We start from the raw sequence: 19,106 nt of genomic DNA, 5'->3' as shown, positions 1-19,106 counted from the left end.
TGTGAACATCTTTTGTGCCATTTAACACTGAAAGCGCTGCATTGTTTGTAAATACGGTATGGGGAAATACAGTGCCCTAGATTAGCTCCAAATTTTCAACATACAGTCCAAAAATGGAAGGCTTGAAGTCCAAAGACACAGATGCACAGAGGACATAGTGTGAGGAAGAGTGTGAGACATGCAGCTCAGCAAGACCCCACAGGGGCAGTGCACAGGGAAATACAGATACCTACAGGAAGCAAATGGCAGAAGAGAAAAACAGGTTTGCACATACAAGCAGAGACCTCCAGCAATTCACAAGGACAAGCAACGGCACAGCTCAATATATCTGCAGATGATGGCAGCTACAGCACCATCTGAGCAGAAATGTCCTTTTGGAGAATGTTGACCCACTATAACAACAATTACACACTGAGGAGATAAAAGCAACCCACTGTTATCCCAGTTGGAGATAAAGTTCTAGCATGGGTCAATGCTTGTGCCCCAGAACTAGAAGCCAGCCCTCCAGCTCCAGCCGACACACTTGTGTTAATGGTGCTTGCTCTAATGCTCTAAAAATAGCTGTGTGGATTCTACCCCCTGGATCTAAGCTCCCTGCTGGTGCTGCAACATTTCCACAGCTATTTTGGCTCGCTCCCAGCTCCAGTGTACACAAATTCCTAGAGACCTGGTTACTGGGCCAGAGACCAGGTGTAGCTAAAGACAGAAATTAGAGCAGCTAGACACAACTTTCTAAAGGGCAGATCTATCTGACGGTACAACACTGTACAACCTAAAATAGATTTATTCTGTTATTGGACATTCAAAGATCAACCTTACAACATTTCCACAGAGCGTATCTATCCTGCTTGAGGCAAACATTACTGTTAATTTACAGTTCTAATGCTTAAGGTGTTCTCTGAGAAGTTTCAAAGGAATACGAATCCTCCTGAAATTATTTTATTTAATTTTTAATTAAATGGATGCATTTGCCTCCATAAATAAATCCTGAACACCCACAGATATGTTTTTCCAAGTTGTTAATAAAAAGGGGGAAAATGCAGACTAGAAAAACCTATAAGTCTTCTGAACTTACTTTTTCCTCTGCTGATACTTCTGCCATTTTGGGAGGCGGAGGGGGAGCTCGCTTCTTTACCAACAACAAGACATCTAGAAAGAGAAGATACTGGAATATGTTAGAAGTAACATGCAATGGGCCACAGTCAGGCAATTTAGAACAAAAAATCTACATACTGTAAAATGAAGGATGTCAGTTTTGGGCTAATTGCTCCTGTATTCCCCCTGCATGGTCCCTCGAGGACACCCACTGAGAGTTTCCAGCTCCCAGATGCACCTCTCTTAAGCAGAGACCTGTATTTCTCTCCCTGTCAACTGGGGTTTTAAGGCTGCATAGCCCCCCACCATCCGCTGTGATGACCCTGCAAGCCAGTTTGCCTGACAGACTTTGCCAGCAGCCCCAGTGCGTTGCTCTCCCCCCTCGAGGGCCATGAACAGCATAATGCCAGCAGTTACAAGGTACCACTCAGATCTTTGTGAGCTAGAACCTTTATTCTTGAGGTAAAAGCATTACAGAGTAAACAAAAAAACCAATGAAATTTCCTATGTGCAAGGAAAAAGCTTACCAGAGGTCACCCATCAGTCTTATGGGGCCAAAATCTTCCCAACCCTTCCACGAGGGTTGGGGCCCTTGGACAGAAGGTCCTGTCCATTTGCTGGATCAGAAAGAAGGCCCAAGTCAGTTTAAACACAGCTTTGTTATGCCCCAAACGCTTTCTTTATTGGTCTCTGAAAAACCCACTTTGCACCAGTATATACCAGTCATCCCAGAAGGTGGCACCTCTTCAAAGGTGTTTCACCTACGTCACCCCTTACTGTGTTTGGTTCCTGGAGGAGCTGTGACAACCCTCTCCACTGGAGTTGCATACAACCCCTGCCCTAAAGTGATAAATACAATATAGTCCCCAGAGAGATTGCATGTGGTTGCAACATTAGTCACATTAGAAATTGTAAAATGAAGGTTTTAATAGAAATGGAGTTTTGTTTGCATTCTTTGCACAGTTTCAGGGATTTTCCAGATTTAAACATTTTTGGATAGAAACATTCCCCTTCTCTGTTTGCAACTCATGCATTCCAGCATTATGCTAGTGCAAGCAATCCAACTGCTGCATCTCTATATTAGGGCATAAAAGTAAAAAAATTAAACTGACAATAAATCACTGGACAAAGTTAAACTGATTGGTCTATGGGTCAGGTGGAATGACATGCAAAGAGTACATAAAATGGTGAAAAATTAGATTTGAACAATCCTTTTAGTTGTAATCATCCGAGATATTGCTGGAAAATGGCTTATTTTAATATGTGCACTTAAAAAATTCAGACCTTTGCAGCCAAATTCTGACATTGTTTAAACAATGGTTTTATCCTGGATTTACGGTTCTAATAGAATTCAGAACATGGTTCATCATTAGTTACACTTCATCTACATGTTAAACCTGCTTATCCCTAGTGTTCCTCCCCATCTCCCCCTCTACCCCAGGAAAGGAGCCCCTTGTGGCCCCAAGTCCCCTAAAATGGATTGTGCTGTTCGCGAAAGGAAACAATTGCTCCACCTTAAAAATCCAGTAGCAATGAGTTCCCTGCCAAACTAGAGGCTGGAAAGAAAACCTTGAGCCAAACCACTTTGGTGTTCTCTACACTGGGGATTTGCCCTAATTATAACCATGAGTAGCCAGCCACCTATACAGCTGCACCAGTACAAACCCCTAGTATAGGCATGGAAAGCCACTACCTGCAGTGGTGAAGATTACCCCTACTTGAAACTGAGGTGCAAATGACAGCTTAGAGCAGTTTGCTCTGCTTAGACTAGGTGTCTGCACTGGTGATTGCCCACCAATGGCTATAACTGGAGCAAATCTTCTGGACAGATAAAAGTAAGTCTGAAAGATCTCAGGTCACATCACATGCCTTCCCTTTAGGCTTTTCATACTAATATTTTGCACTTACAGAAAGAACCTTTCTTCCAAAGGTCTCAAAGCACTTTAAATCCATTGGCTTCAGTAAGTCTCCAGTACCCCTATGATGTAGGTCATTAATATATCAATTTACAGGGAGGGGGGGATGGGGAGACAGGCATGTTGAAGCCTAAATTAATGGGAGTTTCTGAAAATGTATGTGCCCAATATGAATAGAACCCAGCTACCTGACTACTCTAACCTTTAGACCCGCTTTTGTCTCACATTAAGCCTTTTTACATTTTAATTCTACAGGCTAAATACACACGTGGAGCAATTCCACTATACCCAGTGGAGTTATACTAGGTATCCATTCTGATCTACATCTGCAAATCACATCATAAGCCTACAGCGCTATAAAACTGAGATGCTGAAATACAAATCTTCAGAAAGCAACATAACCCCACTATTTGAGTTGGAGACCTGATCTCGTAACGGTTTCTTTTTTAAAAATCTATTATTTTTGTTTACTTATAGCCAAATATTAGGGCTGTCAATTAATCACAGTTAACTCACAATTTTTTTAATCGTGATTGTTTTGAGTTAATCGCGATTAATCGCAGTTTTAATGGCACTGTTAAACAATAGAATACTAACTGAAATTTATTAAATATTTTGAATATTTTTCTACATTTTCATATATATTGTATTCTGAGTTGTAACTGAAATCAAAGCGTATATTATTTTTTATTACAAATATTTGCACTGTAAAAATGATAAAAGAAATAGTATTTTTCAATTCAACTCATACAAATGATGTAGTACAATCTCTTTGTTGTGAAAGTGCAACTTACAAAGGTAGGTTTTTTTGTTACATAACTGTACTCAAAAACAAAACAGTGTAAGCTCTGAAGTTTTACAAGTCCACTCAGTCCTACTTCTTTTTCAACCAATCGCTAAGACAAACAAGTTTATTTACATTTACAGGATATAATACTGCCCTCTTCTGATTTACAATGTCACCAGAAAGTGAGAACAGGCATTTGCATGGCACTTTTGTACCTAGCATTTCAAGGTATTTGCGTGCCAGATATGCTAAACATTCGTATGCCCCTTCATGCTTCAGCCACCATTCCGGAGGACAGGCTTCCAAGCTGATGACACTCGTTAAAAGAAAAATGCGTTAGTTAAATTTGAGACTGAACACCTTGGGGGAAAATTTTATGTCCCCTGCACTGTGTTTTACCCACATTCTGCCATATATTTCATGTTATAGCAGTCTAAGATGACGACCCAGCACATGTTGCTCGTTTTAAGAACACTTTCACTGTAGATCTGACAAAACGCAAAGAAGGTACCAATGTGAGATTTTTAAACATAGCTACAGCACTCAGCCCAAGGTTTAAGAATCTGAAGTGCCTTCCAAAATCTGAGAGGGATGAGGTGTAGAGCATGCTTTCAGAAGTTTTAAAAGAGCAACATTCTGATGTGGAAACTACAGAACCTAAACTACCAAAAAAGAAAATCAACCTTCTGTTCGTCGCATCCGACTCAGATAATGAAAATGAATGTGTGTTGGTCCACACTGCTTGGGACTGTTATCCAGTAGAACCCATCATCACCATGGACGCCTGCCTCCTGGAATGGTGGTTGAAGCATGAAGGGACACATGAATCTTTAGTGCGTCTGGCACATAAATATCTTGCGATACTGGCTACAACAGTGCCATGTGAATGCCTGTTCTCACTTTCAAGTGAAACTGTAAACAAGAAGCGGGCAGCATTATCTCTTGCAAATGTAAACAAACTTGTTTGCCTGAGTGATTGGCTGAAGTAGGACTGAGTGGACTCGCAGGTTCTAAAATTTTAGACAGTTTTATTTTTGAGTGCAGGTTCTTTTGTACATAATTCTACATTTGTAAGTTCAACTTTCATGATAAAGAGATTGCATATAGTACTTGTATGAGGTGAACTGAAAAATACTATTTCTTTTGTTTTTTTACAGTGCAAATGCTTGTAATCAAAAATAAATATAAAGCAAGCACTGTACACTGTACACATTGTATTCTGTGTTGTAATTGATATCAATATATTTGAAAATGTAGAAAACATCCAAAAATATTACTATTTAACAGCGAGACCAAACAAAATTAATTTTTTAATCACTTTACAGCCCTACCAACTATCCAAAAGCCAATTCAAAATAAAAATATTGTGACAGACCCAGGCCAGTGGGGTACAGGAGTCTGGTAGACAGCAAATATACTAGTCACTGGCTGAGTAGTTTTCTGTTCCCTGAGTGACTAGAGCAGGGGCTACACAGGAGTAATCAGGAACCTGCTAGAACCAATTAAGGCAAACAGGCTGATTAGAACTCCTGCAGCCAATCAAGGCAGGCTAATCAGGGCACCTGGGTTTAAAAAGGAGCTCACTCCAGTCAGGGAGAGAGGAGAGGAATTGTGTGTGAGGAGCTGGAAGCAAGAGGCACAAGGAGCTGAGAGTGAGAGGCTGTGCTGCTGGAGGACTAAGGAATACAAGTGTTAACAGACACCAGGAGGAAGGTCCTGTGGTGAGGATAAAGAAGGTGTTTGGAGGAGGCCTTGGGGAAGTAGCCCAGGGAGGTGTAGCTGTCATGCAGCTGTTACAAGAGGCACTATAGACAGCTGCAATCCACAGGGCCCTGGTCTGGAACCTGGAGTAAAGGGCAGACCCGGGTTCCCCCCAAACCTCCCATCTCCTGATCAGACACAGGAGGAGTTGATCCAGAATGTGGGGAAGATCACTGAGGTGAGCAAATCTGCCAATAAGCGCAGGACCCACCAAGGTAGAGGAGGAACTTTGTCACAGTATGCATGGGGTGGTATTCATAATGGTCTAATTTGTGTTTACCATCCTCAAACACAATTACAAGGGTAAAAGCTATGCACTGTATGAACCTATTAGACTGATATGATTACAACTCTAGTTCCTTTTTTGTTGATTATTAAAACAGATTTACAAAATAAAAAAATCATTTAGCCTACTGGTTCATCTACTGTGTGTATAATTCATGTTTTTATTTCTTTTAAAAAACCAATGTTGCAGCAAGCAACAAAAACATATGATAGTCTAAACACTTTCTATTTCCTGTACCTTTTAGCCATTTTTTCAGTGCCCTTGTCTCAGAACCCAGAATAGGCATTAAGGTCAGAACTTGGCATGCACCTCACAGTTAAATACAGTCTCATGTTACTAGGCTTACAGGCTACGATTGCACGAATGAGGTTTAATCATAGAGCTCTCTTACCTTTATCTTGAATGTTTTCCTCTAAGACCGTTTTTGTATCTGTCAGCACCTTCTCTGAAGTAGCATGGATCAATTTATGATGCGTTATGCTTTTTGGATCCTCTAAGCTCCCAGGTACACACTAGAGAAAATGATAAATACTAAGCATCAGAGGACAGGAATAATAAGCCTACTGCATGAATCACTGTACTTCGTATTGAAGGGAGTTTCCACATTTGAACTGTGCCAGCATTTACCAGTCTCTTAATAGGACAGTGGTTCTCAAACTTTTGTACTGGTGACACCTTTCACATAGCAAGCTTCTGAGTGTGACTCTCCTTATAAATTAAAAATATATTTTTATATATTTAACACTATTATAAATGCTGGAGGAAAAGCAAGGTCTGGGGTGGAGACTGACAGCTAGCGACACCCCATGTAATAACCTCACGAAAGACTGACAGCTCAGACAGTAGCAATTAGGCCTTCAAGTTAAAAGGCTGAAAAAAACTAATACTGAGCTTTCAAAACATTCTTGCAATACTGAAGGCTGCAATTGCCGTTAGCACGCACCTCCTTCACAAGGAGTGTTAAATGCACAAGCCTTCTGCCTAAACTAGCAATCACTATTTGCTCACACACTATCATATGTAGGGATACTTCGCACTTCTGTTGCACCTCTCAGAGGATTTCACAGCACTTGCAAACACTGAGCACCACAAGAACTCCTTGCTGTACAGAAGAACACACAAATATAGAAGGAATTTCTGTGTCTTGCCCTAGGTCCTTCAGTGGAATCAATACCAGAGTTAGCCTCAAGACTCCCTTTTGGCTGTAAGCCCCTAGACCAAACAGTGTTTTCTGTAGCTTTTCTTCTTGATCTGAGAAATATTCACAATATGTCTAGTTTTTCCTCCTAGTATTCTATATATAGAAATGCACCAACCATTAAAAACAGAAGTAGGGTACTGGATCATTTCAAGATATTTTTGCCACATATGTCACTGCGTTCTCATCACGAAACCAGAGACTCAAAACCCCTGGGCTTGCCGTAGAAATGGTGTCAGAAGTTAGATTATAACAGTGCCCAGTAATGCCAGCGTACTTACAAAACCTGACACAAAACCAGGGATTCTCCTCTTTCTCGGGAAAAAAAATCTGATTAGAATAAGGAAAACTGTACCCTAGCACCCAGTATAAGCTAAGACTGTGCATCAGGCCCACCGCACATGTAACTTGGCAAAATTCCACTGAAGTCAATGGAGCTCTGCTGATCTACACCAGCTGAGGATCTGGCCCTTTTTGTCCGGGTATCATAGAAAGACTGCACTGGATTAAGCTTTTGGTAAGCTCAGCAAATGTAAGCATCTAGCCTCTGAACGTACGTAGTCCAGTGAAGCTTTAGAAAGGAGCTTGGCGTTTTACCCTGCTTGGCTATTTTAGCACTGCAACACAAAATACGAATCCATCCACAGCTTGAACTGGCTCATCTTCACGCGAGAATGGTTCAGTGACCCAAAGTGACAGACTCCCAGAATAACATTACATCAGTGCATCTACAGGCTTCTCATTTGTTCCAGGGGAAATAGCGAATGTAACAGCTGAAACGTTGGAAAGGGAGAAAATAAAATCACTGAAGCCACAAGATTGATAAAGTCACTCATCTCACCCAGGCATCTCACTGAGGCTAAGCAAAACACTTAATAACCACAACTTTGAGCAAGACCTTACACAGTTGCTCACAAAAATGAAAACAGAGCTTTCTGAATGAGATTCTTTTCAATATACATTTTTATCTAAGTATTTTTACTCTGTTCTCTGCAAGTGTCTTTCACTTCTAAAAGAAAGTATTTACCATTGACTTAATGGCTTCTTTGGTACTTTGTAAAGATTAGTATTAACGACAGGTTTAAAAGTAGTAGCTGTGTTAGCCTGTATCCGCAAAAAGAATTGGAGTACTTGTGGCACCTTAGAGACTAACAAATTTATTGTAGCATAAGCTTTCATGGGCTACAGCTCACTTCATCGGATGCATGTAGTGGAAAATACAGAAGGAAGATATATATACACACATGGAATATGAAACAATGAGCGTTACCATACACACTATAAGGAGAGTGATCAGTTAAGGTGACCTGTTGTCAGCAGGAGAGAAAAACAACTGTCTGTAGTGGTAGACAAGAAGATATTGCTGAGAGTTTGTGTGTTTTTTGCTTTCAATAAATTTTTGTTTGAAATTCCGTTGTTTTGCTTTTCTAGTTACAGCAAAAGTGTGTGGGTTGTTAAAATTTGCACTCTACACCTACAATCGGACTCCAGGGCCATCTGGTTGCAGCGTGCCATTGTCTTTTCCTATCATGCTACCGAACATATGGTGGACAAAGACTGACCACCTTAAGGATTTAGCTAGAGACTGACCTGGGAGGTGCCTGACCTGCAAGTAGGCTACGACCCTTTGGGATCCATCACAATGATGAAGATATTGTTCACCTCTTCAAAGAGACATATCCCCTATGTTAGACTCGTGCACCCTACTCTTTGCTTAACATCTGCTCATAGGAATTATTCCAAAATCTCTGCACCAATTATAGGGTCATTTCCTGAACTGTCAACTTACCAACTGCTCAAGTGCAATGTAATTATGCCCACTTGTTTGTGGTTGAACAGACTTGTCAAAAAAATCTCTTTAAATACTGCCAATTTCAAAACCAGAACTGGGCAAATTTGGGTCCTGAACTTGCAAGATGTCATGTGCAGGTAGACTATGGCACCAAGCCCCCACTAAAGGTTGAGGAGCTCCTCATAGGGGCAGACATCCTCCCACACAGAGCAACTTGTAGGAGCGGGGCCTTGGTTCACAGATAACTGGTGAAAAATGCTTCTCTTTTCTCGGCACAAACACTTGTGACAGAAACCCCTCCGAGAGTAAAGATAATTAGGGATAAAGAGCTGAGTACAGAATTAGTTAGGAAAAGACATCAGGATATTTAATGACAACTCTGGAGCTCAGTGACCTTTTGGAAGCTACCGGAGGCGAAAAGGGGGGAGAAATGGAATGCTTTCTTTCCTTATCCAAAGTAGGACTATGTAATGAATGTTACTTTCTACCAATCACAGCAATAGTGACTGCAAGGGCTTTGGGGGACAGATTAATTAGCATCACGTTAGAGGTGGCTTCATCAGTTATCTGAAGGTGCTACCAAGATTCATTACAATATGCTTGTGATCGCTAGACAAGATTTTTCCATTTCCATTTTTCTTCTTCATAAGGTTATATATTATCGATAATGGTTATGCAAATCCACACCATTACCACTAAGAAGCAGACAGAATGAGATGAAACACCCTTGCCGAGTTATCAATTGTCTTCTGCCCGAACTCACATTACCTACAAGCACTTCTTCAATTAGGCTTCCTGAAAATTAAAAGGTCTTTTGGATCTGCACTTACACATGCAATCACCGTGCTACTCTGCTTGGCAATCCTCACGCCACTCTTGTGCTTAATCACTCAGTTGGGCTGAATAAGGATAGCAACATGATAATTCTCCATGAGCTCTGCAGGATGTGGTAGTCCCATACCTATTCTGTAATGCAGAGGCACCCTAATTTTCCCAACCAAAGGTGGCACTGGTACCTTACCAAGGGCCACACCCACCCTGGATAAAATGAAGCTGTTCTCCAAATACAGCTATGGCTGTGGAGACTACAGGGCCTAGCATGCTATGAGCTGAGCAGATGACCCTTTGCAACAAGTTGGAATATTGCATGCTGAGATCTGTAATTTCCAGGGGTTCCATATTTTAAAATAAAACAGCGAGGGGACACATTATAGCTCACTGACCACCCTTACTGGAATGGAATCACTACACATCTAAGAAACAAAACTCTTTACTTAAAGTTATGTAAGCAATATAAAGTGTAAACATAATTATAAGCCTCTGGTATAACTGCTTGCTCTCACATCATGTGTATATATCTATACATCTATCTATCGTGTGTGTATGTATGTATGTATACACACACACACATTCACATTACACACACACACTTTTATTACTAAGAGACACAAAGCTTCACATTTCTGTAACATTTTGAAGAGGAGAAGTGCTTTGCAAGAAAATATCCTTTACTCCTCTGAGAAATAGGCAAAGACTTACTTCTCCCACCCCATTTTCAGTTATACAGTCATTTAGTGTCAGAGTCAAGATTAGAACGCAGGAGTTCCTGGCTCAGACAACTTGAACATGCTGTCTTGGCCCAGGAATTGCATCTTCTGGGGCAAACCATGGTAACAGTCTCATGTACTGAGATCCTATAGGTTACTGTAAAAAAACCCAAAAAATGAGGAGTCCTTGTGGCACCTTCGGCCTGGACTACACTGGGGTGTGTGTGTCGATGTAAGATACGCAACTTCAGCTACGGGAATATCATAGCTGAAGTCGACGTATCTTATTTCGACTTATCTCCCATCCTCACGGCGCGGAATCAACAGTCGCGGCTCCTCCATCGACTCCGCTACCGCCCCTCGCTCTGGTGGAGTTCCGGAGTCCACGCATGTTCGGGGATTGATATATTGCATCTAGACATGATGTAATATATCAATCCCCAACAAATCGATCGCTACCCACTGATCCAGCAGGTAGTCTGGACATACCCTTAGTGACTAACAAATGTAGTCAGTCTCTAAGGTGCCACAAGGACTCCTCGGGTGTTTCTGCTGATACAGACTAACACGACTATCACTGAAACCTATACATTACTGTATTTGTCACATTTTACTGAAAAATAGAACAGTCATTACAAGCTTATAATTTCAGTCCAATAGACCCGCCAACAAACTGACCCATTCACCTGATGAACAACAGATCCAAACCCTGTCACCGACAAGACATGCATGGTAAATAAGTAAACCAGAATGAAGAAACCCTCTGTGCAGCCAAATGTCATTCAATGGCATCTTTACATATTCTCTCTTTAGTGCAATCAGTTTCCTAAGGGGCAAAGGACTGCGAGGCATGTGAAAGTCTTAATGGATTGAAGGCAAGGAGATCATGAAACGCACATTACTGAACCAATTAAGCAGTAGTGATGTAGTAGGTAGTAATCTTCTGACCAAGTAGTACCCCACTGTCAATCTCAAATAACTTGTAGTCATTATCCCTATTCTTTATGTTTGTTCTGAAAATACAGAAAACCGAGCAACAAACAAATAGTGCAGTTGCTTGTTGGCAATCATCCGAAACCACTTCAGCAACTTCTCAGAAGGTGTATCTGTCAACCCATACAATATTGTGAGTACACGAGCTAGAAATATGTAGTCTAGGGGTCCCATGAATCCTAACTCCTGTAGTTAAAGGTTGTGCAGCAATTCCCACACTAACCTCATTCCCCTCCCTGAGCTGGAATAGAAAACAGCCCTCTATATAAGGACGTTAAGGGGAGAAACATACAAAATTTGAAATATTCACTACAAACTGCAGTATTTACCTGGGCCAGCAGGCTCAGAGATCAAATAGTGTATGAAGCCTCAAGATTTTAATAGCACCCACTAGGCACGTACTTATTACAAGCCCCGCACCACCACGAAGGACATGCGACAACTAACTACAGTCTGAGTGTATTTAATGGAGGACCCCGCCCCCACCACAGTCAAGGGAACTTTTCTTTTTGGGTGTGGGGAAAGCGGCAGAGGGCACTGCGAGCCCCCCTCCCCCCAAGCTGGCTACGGGGGGGGGTGGATGGTACAACTGAAGCTCCCCGCCCCCCAGGCACACTCGGGGCGCCCCCCGGCAGCCTGCAGAGGGGTTATAAATACCCAGGGGGCCCGGCTCCCCTGCACCGGGGGGGGGGGAGCGGGGCGGGCCGGCCGGGGGGGGTCCCTTACGTGCTTCAAGCACCGCTCCTTGAGCTTCTCCACCGTCGTGTCCTCGGGCACCTCCTCCAGCCACTCCGCGCCCTCCACGGAGCAGACATGGAGCCGCAGCACCCGCCCGGCGAAGATCTTCTCCTCCTGCACGAACATCGCGCCCGGCCGCCCTCACCAGCCCGCGGCCATGGCTGCTGGGGAGGGGAGCAGGGCCCCCGCCTCACACACGCCCTAGGCTCCAGCGGCAGCTCCTGTCACCGCCGCCTTGCGTGCGCTCGCAGTCCCCGCCGGGGCCTCCCGCAGCCGCACAGCGCCGGAAGTAAGGGGTTCCGCACTGCATGCTGGGACTTGTAGTTTTCTCTGTCCTCCGCGGCCTTCAGGCGTTACACAACACCGGAAGTGGACCACGCAATGCATGCTGGGACTTGTAGTTTTCTCTGCCTTCAGCGCTCTGCGGGTGTCACACAACACCGGACGTGGAAGACGCACTGCATGCTGGGACGTGTAGTTTTCTCTGCCCTCCGCTACCTGCAGGCGTTTCACACAGCACCGGAGCTGGAAGACGCACTGCATGCTGGGACGTGTAGTTTTCTCTGCCTTCAGCGCTCTGCAGGCGTTTCACACAACACCGTAAGTGGAAGACGCAATGCATGCTGGGACTTGTAGTTTTCTCTGCCTTCAGCCCTGCGGATGTCAGACAACACCGGACGTGGAAGACACACTGCATGCTGGGACTTGTAGTTTTCTCCGCCCCCCCCACTGCTTGCCAGACTTGGACATCACTCTGGAAGTGCCGACCCGGGTGCTTGTAGGGGGCTGTAGGTTCCCCCTCTACCTCCCTCTCCAGCTGTCAATCCTCCAGGAATTAAAAATTACTTTTAAGTAAAGATTATGTCATGAGATGAAACCTCCAGGGATATGTCCAACTAAAATTGGGAACCTTATTCCAGAAGGGAGCCCAGTGCACTCTGGGAGCTGTAGTTTTTTACCTGGGGTGGGGAGGGAGGAGGGACACCACCTGATTTCTGATGGCAGTTGAAGCCCACACCCAGAAAAAGGCATGGTGCATTGTAAACAGTTGCAGTCCCAGGGCATTGTGGGGGTTGTACTCTCCTCAAAGTGCATTGTGGGAATTGCACATCCTCGCTCTGAATACAAGGGACTTCCAAGTGAGTTGCAAGTGCATGGTGGGATTTGTAGTCCCTGCCGGGAAATTAACTGGGCCTAGTGCATTATGGGAGTAGTAGGCCCTATTTAAAAACCAATCCTACATGCATTATGGGAATTGTAGTCTTAGTCAGGAAATGAAGCCCAAGTGCATTGTTGGAGTAGTAGTCTCTGTTAGAAAAAAAATAAACCACAAGTGCATTATGGGAGTTGTAGTCCTGGTTACGAAATAATCCACTGTAATCTGTCTGTTCTACTTCTCTCAGTTTTTTCTCTCTCATAACTACAAGAGCGCGCGGCAGGACCAGCAACCATGGCAGGACATGACTCTGGAACACAGCACATGTTCACTGCTATTCAGAAATACTTCAGTTCCTACACCATAACAGGCAGAAGGAATTATGTAATAGCTACATATGCAAGCATTGCCAAGGTCATCTTATATTTCAAACTAAAGCCCAAAAAACAAACTCCAGCGGCAACAGAAAAATAGTGGTTGCTGGTATGTGTGTTAGTATATTGGATCTCATCTTGCAATGGAAACAGGAATTGATGTACTATTATGTATATTTCAATAAAACAAACAAAACATAAAAAAACCGCCTACAAGACAAAGTCCCACAGGCATCCACCCTACCACTAATTGGCTGGGTTCAAAGCTAGGACCTAGGTGTCAGAGATATCCTAACACTCAGCCCTTCCAGTGGTTTGCACAGGGTTGTGAGCTCAATCCCTGAGGGGGCTAGTTAGGGAACTGGGATAAAAATCTGTCTGGGGACTGGTCCTGCTTTGACCAGATGACTGCCTGAGGTCCCTTCCAACCCTGATATTCTTTGATTCCTCTTGTTGATGTATGAATAAGAGAGATGATGTCATTTTAGGAGAATTCCACTCGACCATGTTTTGTAATGAAGGTGGTAAAAGAGTCTCTGTAATTTCAGAACAAGTAATTTCACCTGTTTGTGCCTCTGTTTCTCTACCTATAGACTGGACACAGAGAGAGGCAGGGTAGTTCAGTGGCTAGGGCTCTAGCCTGAGACTTTGGAGTGTGCGGTTGAATTCCTTCCTCCACCATGTACTTTGTGTGTGATCTGGGCAGCTCACTTAATCTCTCTGTGCCTCTGGTCCGCACCTGCACATAAAACAATACTTCCAAGCCTCACAGGGCTGTTGTAAGGATAGATACACTTTAAAAAAAATGTGAGGCACTAAGATATTACAGTAATGGGGGCTAGAGACTTACCTTATGTAGACACTTGTCTTCCTTTCTGAAGGATGCAGGATGTTGTGATCTGTGGATTCTGTGTAGCAGCTAGATGTTATAAATGTTCAAACATCACCCTCCCTTTTTATTACTCAGTTAACAGATATTTTCTGAAATTTTGGTTCTTACAGACTCCCAGGACAAAACAACCTGTCCTGAGGTAATCAGATACTGTGGCGATGAGCTCAATATAAATGCCTGGATAGGCAGATAGATGATGGATTAGATAAACAAAAAACAACATTTTTCAGATGATGATAAAAATTGTGCTACATTATGCTCTAAACACATCTAAGCAGTTCAAAGGAAATACATGGCTAAATACATAAAGCTAAAAAAATGTTACGTTAAATCAATTGACTTCAGACCAATTTAAGAAGAAAAGACAATTAGAAACACATGTAGGTTATTAAATGAAAAAATAAAAAGATGAGGAGTATGAGACAAACACAAGAAAAGTCCAGTCAATTATTTCCTTTTGAAATTATTGTTAATGATACCTTACATTTGCACTATGATATTCCCAGAGATGGGTAAAAGACTGAAAACAGTAGCTGTGCAATAATGGATATTATTTTTGTGTTCTTCCATTTCAGTAGGCACATCAGTTTCCTGTTTTAAAAAACCCTGATGTATAGGTAACTAGATCTTTCATCAACATTTGGGCATCTACTTCTACAAACCCCCTGGAAGTTGTGGGACTTTACAGGAAGTTTTCAATTTGGCCATTTGGGGGAGACAATAAACTGTATTTAGGATTTGTTAAAAAGGAAGGCAGGATTACTGGAAATATGAAGTCTGGCTGACAGGCAGATGAAGCTTTCTGGAAAAAATAAATCCAAACACTCCCAGTGGCTTGGTGGGTTTGTGCACTGAACATTTATTTCTCAAGGTAAAGGGTCTGGTCAATAATTCTGAAAGGCCCATTGTATCTCCCCAATTGTACGCAGGCACATGGCTACTGACTGTGGGGCATCCTATTTCTGATTGCACACCAAACCTGTATCAGTTCTTTCAGCTTGACTGATGAAATGCACTAAGAGCTAGGGATTTTATTATTTGTCATTAATTATTAATTATTATTATTTATTTATTTTGAAGACAATTTTGCTACAATCATGCCCACTATGTCCCTGAGAGTCATAATATATACAGAGTAGAGTGAAGGAGATTGTAGCAAAAATCAGAATGCTAAACAACTGGTGTATATTTAGGATGACATGGTCTTGTCTTGAAAAGATTATGGCCAAAGCAGTCTTTACACTGTTTTATTCCATCTTCACTCCACCTGACTCCCATCTCAAGATCATCATCATAAATAAATACAATTATAAAAAAAAATACATGCTGCACTTACATAGTACCTTTTTCCATGGTAGAATATTGATGTGTCTAATGTAGTGTATCATAGTGCAATGTACATACCCTACCTGCTTTAATTTGGAGATGTTCAATTTTATGAACTTTAAATTTTATGAACTCCTCAGTCCCCAATTAGTTCATAAAATAGGGGTTCTACTGTGTTCTGTATCACATGCATAATGAAAATATATGGGTAAATTTATAGCCATTAAAACAAACTTGATTGGCAAACAAAATTAACTAGTTGTTCCCCAGTTCTGTCATGTCCCTCAAGCCAATAAATACCCACCCAGCTATTAGCCCTAGTTACAAAGTCAAATTAAACAACTGCATCTTGCACACCATCCTAAAGCCTCTGAGATCTCAGCTTTAACAGACCACAAGAGGGAGCAAATTTCCCCTTAGATGATCCCCTGCCACCTACCATCAACTCTGGGGAGAGATTTCAGAGTAGCAGCCGTGTTAGTCTGTATCCGTAAAAAGAACAGGAGTACTTGTGGCACCTTAGAGACTAACAAATTTATTTCAGCATGAGCTTTCGTGAGCTACAGCTCACTTCTTCGGATGCATAGAATGGAACACACAGACAGGAGATATTTATGTATTCTCTGTATGTATAAATATCTCCTGTCTGTGTGTTCCATTCTATGCATCCAAAGAAGTGAGCTGTAGCTCACGAAAATTCAGGCTGAAATAAATTTGTTAGTCTCTAAGGTGCCACAAGTACTCCTGTTCTTTTTTCTGGGGGGAGACTGCAAGAGCCTTCCAGCTGATGAATAGGTTGTCTTCCCATACAAAAGACCATTACTTTACTCCATCAGATATTTGAATATGCTGCCTGGTTTTACCTTCACATCTATTGACAGGGATCCCCTCCATTATTGATGGAATAACAAAAGAAAGAGAGGAAGTACTGTGACATTGCAGTATGATATCCCTCCTTCCCATACCCAGGCTAACCACCCTTCACCCTTGGCTGACAGTGCCAGAAATCCTTTCTCATTAGCGATTATCTCTGCTCATCGATACAAGTCAAATAACCAAATAATAATAGGTACAAAAACACTTTGTGGTTTTGCTTGTGGTTCAGCCTGGTGCTTTTACCTGGGCAATTCTTAACAGAAGGAGCTCATTTATGTTTTCTTTTCTGGGGAGGAGGGGAGGAGGAGTTTGAAGTTTTCTGTATGTCTTACTGCCCCTCTCCATGGTGCTGAAACGCATCCCCCACTCCCCCACCCTTAGCAGTTTACTCATCGCAGCACATTTGCACCTTGATCCAATTCCTACTGAAGTCAGTCTCAGTTTTCCCATTGACTTCAATGGGTGGTAGATTAGCCCTTTGGTTCCCAAGACTTCCTGGGTTCCTTGATGTTCTTCCATTAGGCTGGGACTCTTCACACCTACTTTCTACTAACGTAAAGCATTCCCGCACTTACACGTCTGTGCACAGCTGCTGCTGTGGCTCAACCTTTTCTAGACCTGTTGTGGTTGCCAGCAACAGAATCAATCTCCCTCCCTAAAGGAACCAGCAGTCATACTTTTATTATCATTACTATTATTATTTCTTCAATGGGACTTGTATGGATTCCACAGTCCTGGGAGAAGATGAAAATTTGGATTCTGAATGAACAATGCAGCTAGCCGAGGTCCTTGCAGCTCTTCTCACCTAAGCCAGGAAGAACCAGTATATTTTGTTAGGACATGTTTAAACACAGTGAACCATTCAGGCGATTTCCACAATGGGCTAAATACAGCAGTGAGCTTTACGCCAGTCTAAGCTGTGTAGACTTTGACACAACCTTGGTTCTGGACTGTGATGACCCACTCCTTCCTTGGCACACACCTTTTTCAACACCGGTGTCTCTGGGTCACCAGTACAGTCGTTTACACTTCTAAGCTTCCTCTCAGGATACTTTCCTGTGGCTACGGGTGATTCTGGCTGCTTTTCCTAACTGTATTTCAAGGGCTCGAAGCTGGGAATGGGGCATGGATCACTTGATGATTCCCTGTTCTGTTCATTCACTCTGAAGCACCTGGCATTGGCCACTGTCAGAGGACAGGATACTGGGCTAGATGGATCGTTGGTCTGACCCAATATGGTTGTTCTTATGGCTCTCTTCAAAACCCCACTGATTTACTATGTCTCTGTCTTCTGGGTTTAAAAGCTACTAAACTTGTATGTAACCAGATTAAACATAACAGTAGTGAGCAGTGACCCTTCTACTTCCTTCTCCTAAAGGGAAAGCCTAAGCTTAGAAAAGTCTGGCAATGGTTCTGGTTCCCAGTCACAGTTTAGCTCCCTAACCCCCTCTGTGATCCTGCTCCCTCTCTGCTCAGGAGCCAGCCAACCACCCTTCAAATTCAACTCCCCAAAGTTCCCAAAGAGAACTGGGATGGAGCTTGCATCCCGGACTCTGAGCCTCTGTGTCCGGGCACCCTGCAGCATATGTTCTTCTAGGTTTCGGCCAACAACATACCCCATCATACAATTTCACTTAACAACATTTATCCTAGAACAACATCTCTTATCAAACAACTTCAAGTGAACATATCCCTTTCTCCACAAGGGCTAAGGCGTGTTTGGAGAGGAGTGTGGAACCACAGCAGAGAAAAGGATTTTTTCTGGCCACGTTTTGCACATGAACATTATATACCAAACTGAAGCTGAATGGTTTATTTCCATGCTTTGAGTGCAGCCCCTGTTTGCTTGAAAAAATGTGCCCATAAAGTTGCAAATACAGCGCAATTTGGCTACTGGTGGATAATGCATCATAAAGGCTAAAGAACTGTGAGCATTTAAAAATAGTCTGTTTAAAGGAGGGACATTACCTGCTTTATTCGCCCTTTAGCAGAATAACTATATAATATGTTTATTATGTTAATATCATCCAAAGCCAAACAGTGCACAGTGCGTTACCTGCTTTTTATTACCAATATGCCATACTTAAAAGACCAAATGTCTGAATGATGCAAAGTGGAAACCAAAGTCTTTTTTCCTTTGAGAACTCACATCTGCCATTTTATGTCTCTGGCTCAATTATTTTAGGTGATTGCTTCCAGCAGCACGAATCTCCTTGTTTTCAGAGACTGGGCCAAATACTAGTCTCACCAAAGAAAGTTGCAGAGCTCCTGTTGATCTAATGTGACTCAGATTTGGCTTGGGGGCTGTTCTAAATTACATCAAAGGATCAGACATGTACAGAGGGGAGTGCAAAGACCACCTCTCTTGA

At 42.5% G+C, this 19,106-nt stretch overlaps 1 protein-coding gene across 1 annotated transcript in view; it reads right to left on the bottom strand.

Moving 5' to 3' along the window:
- Positions 1–12,398, bottom strand: part of UBAC1 (UBA domain containing 1) — a 33,296-nt gene extending 20,898 nt beyond the window's left edge. Inside the window, exons 1-3 of the mRNA XM_032767483.2 lie at positions 12,102–12,398; positions 6,237–6,357; positions 1,076–1,149 (exon numbers count right to left, since the gene is read on the bottom strand). Coding sequence (XP_032623374.1) covers positions 1,076–1,149; positions 6,237–6,357; positions 12,102–12,239 — 333 coding nt within the window. The 5' untranslated portion in view covers positions 12,240–12,398. The remainder of the gene's footprint in view (positions 1–1,075; positions 1,150–6,236; positions 6,358–12,101) is intronic.
- Positions 12,399–19,106: the final 6,708 nt, after the last annotated feature.

Source organism: Chelonoidis abingdonii, chromosome 24 (assembly GCF_003597395.2).
Source record: "Chelonoidis abingdonii isolate Lonesome George chromosome 24, CheloAbing_2.0, whole genome shotgun sequence".
In the NCBI taxonomy this organism is placed as follows: domain Eukaryota; kingdom Metazoa; phylum Chordata; order Testudines; family Testudinidae; genus Chelonoidis; species Chelonoidis abingdonii.
This window is presented reverse-complemented; position numbering and strand designations above follow the sequence as displayed.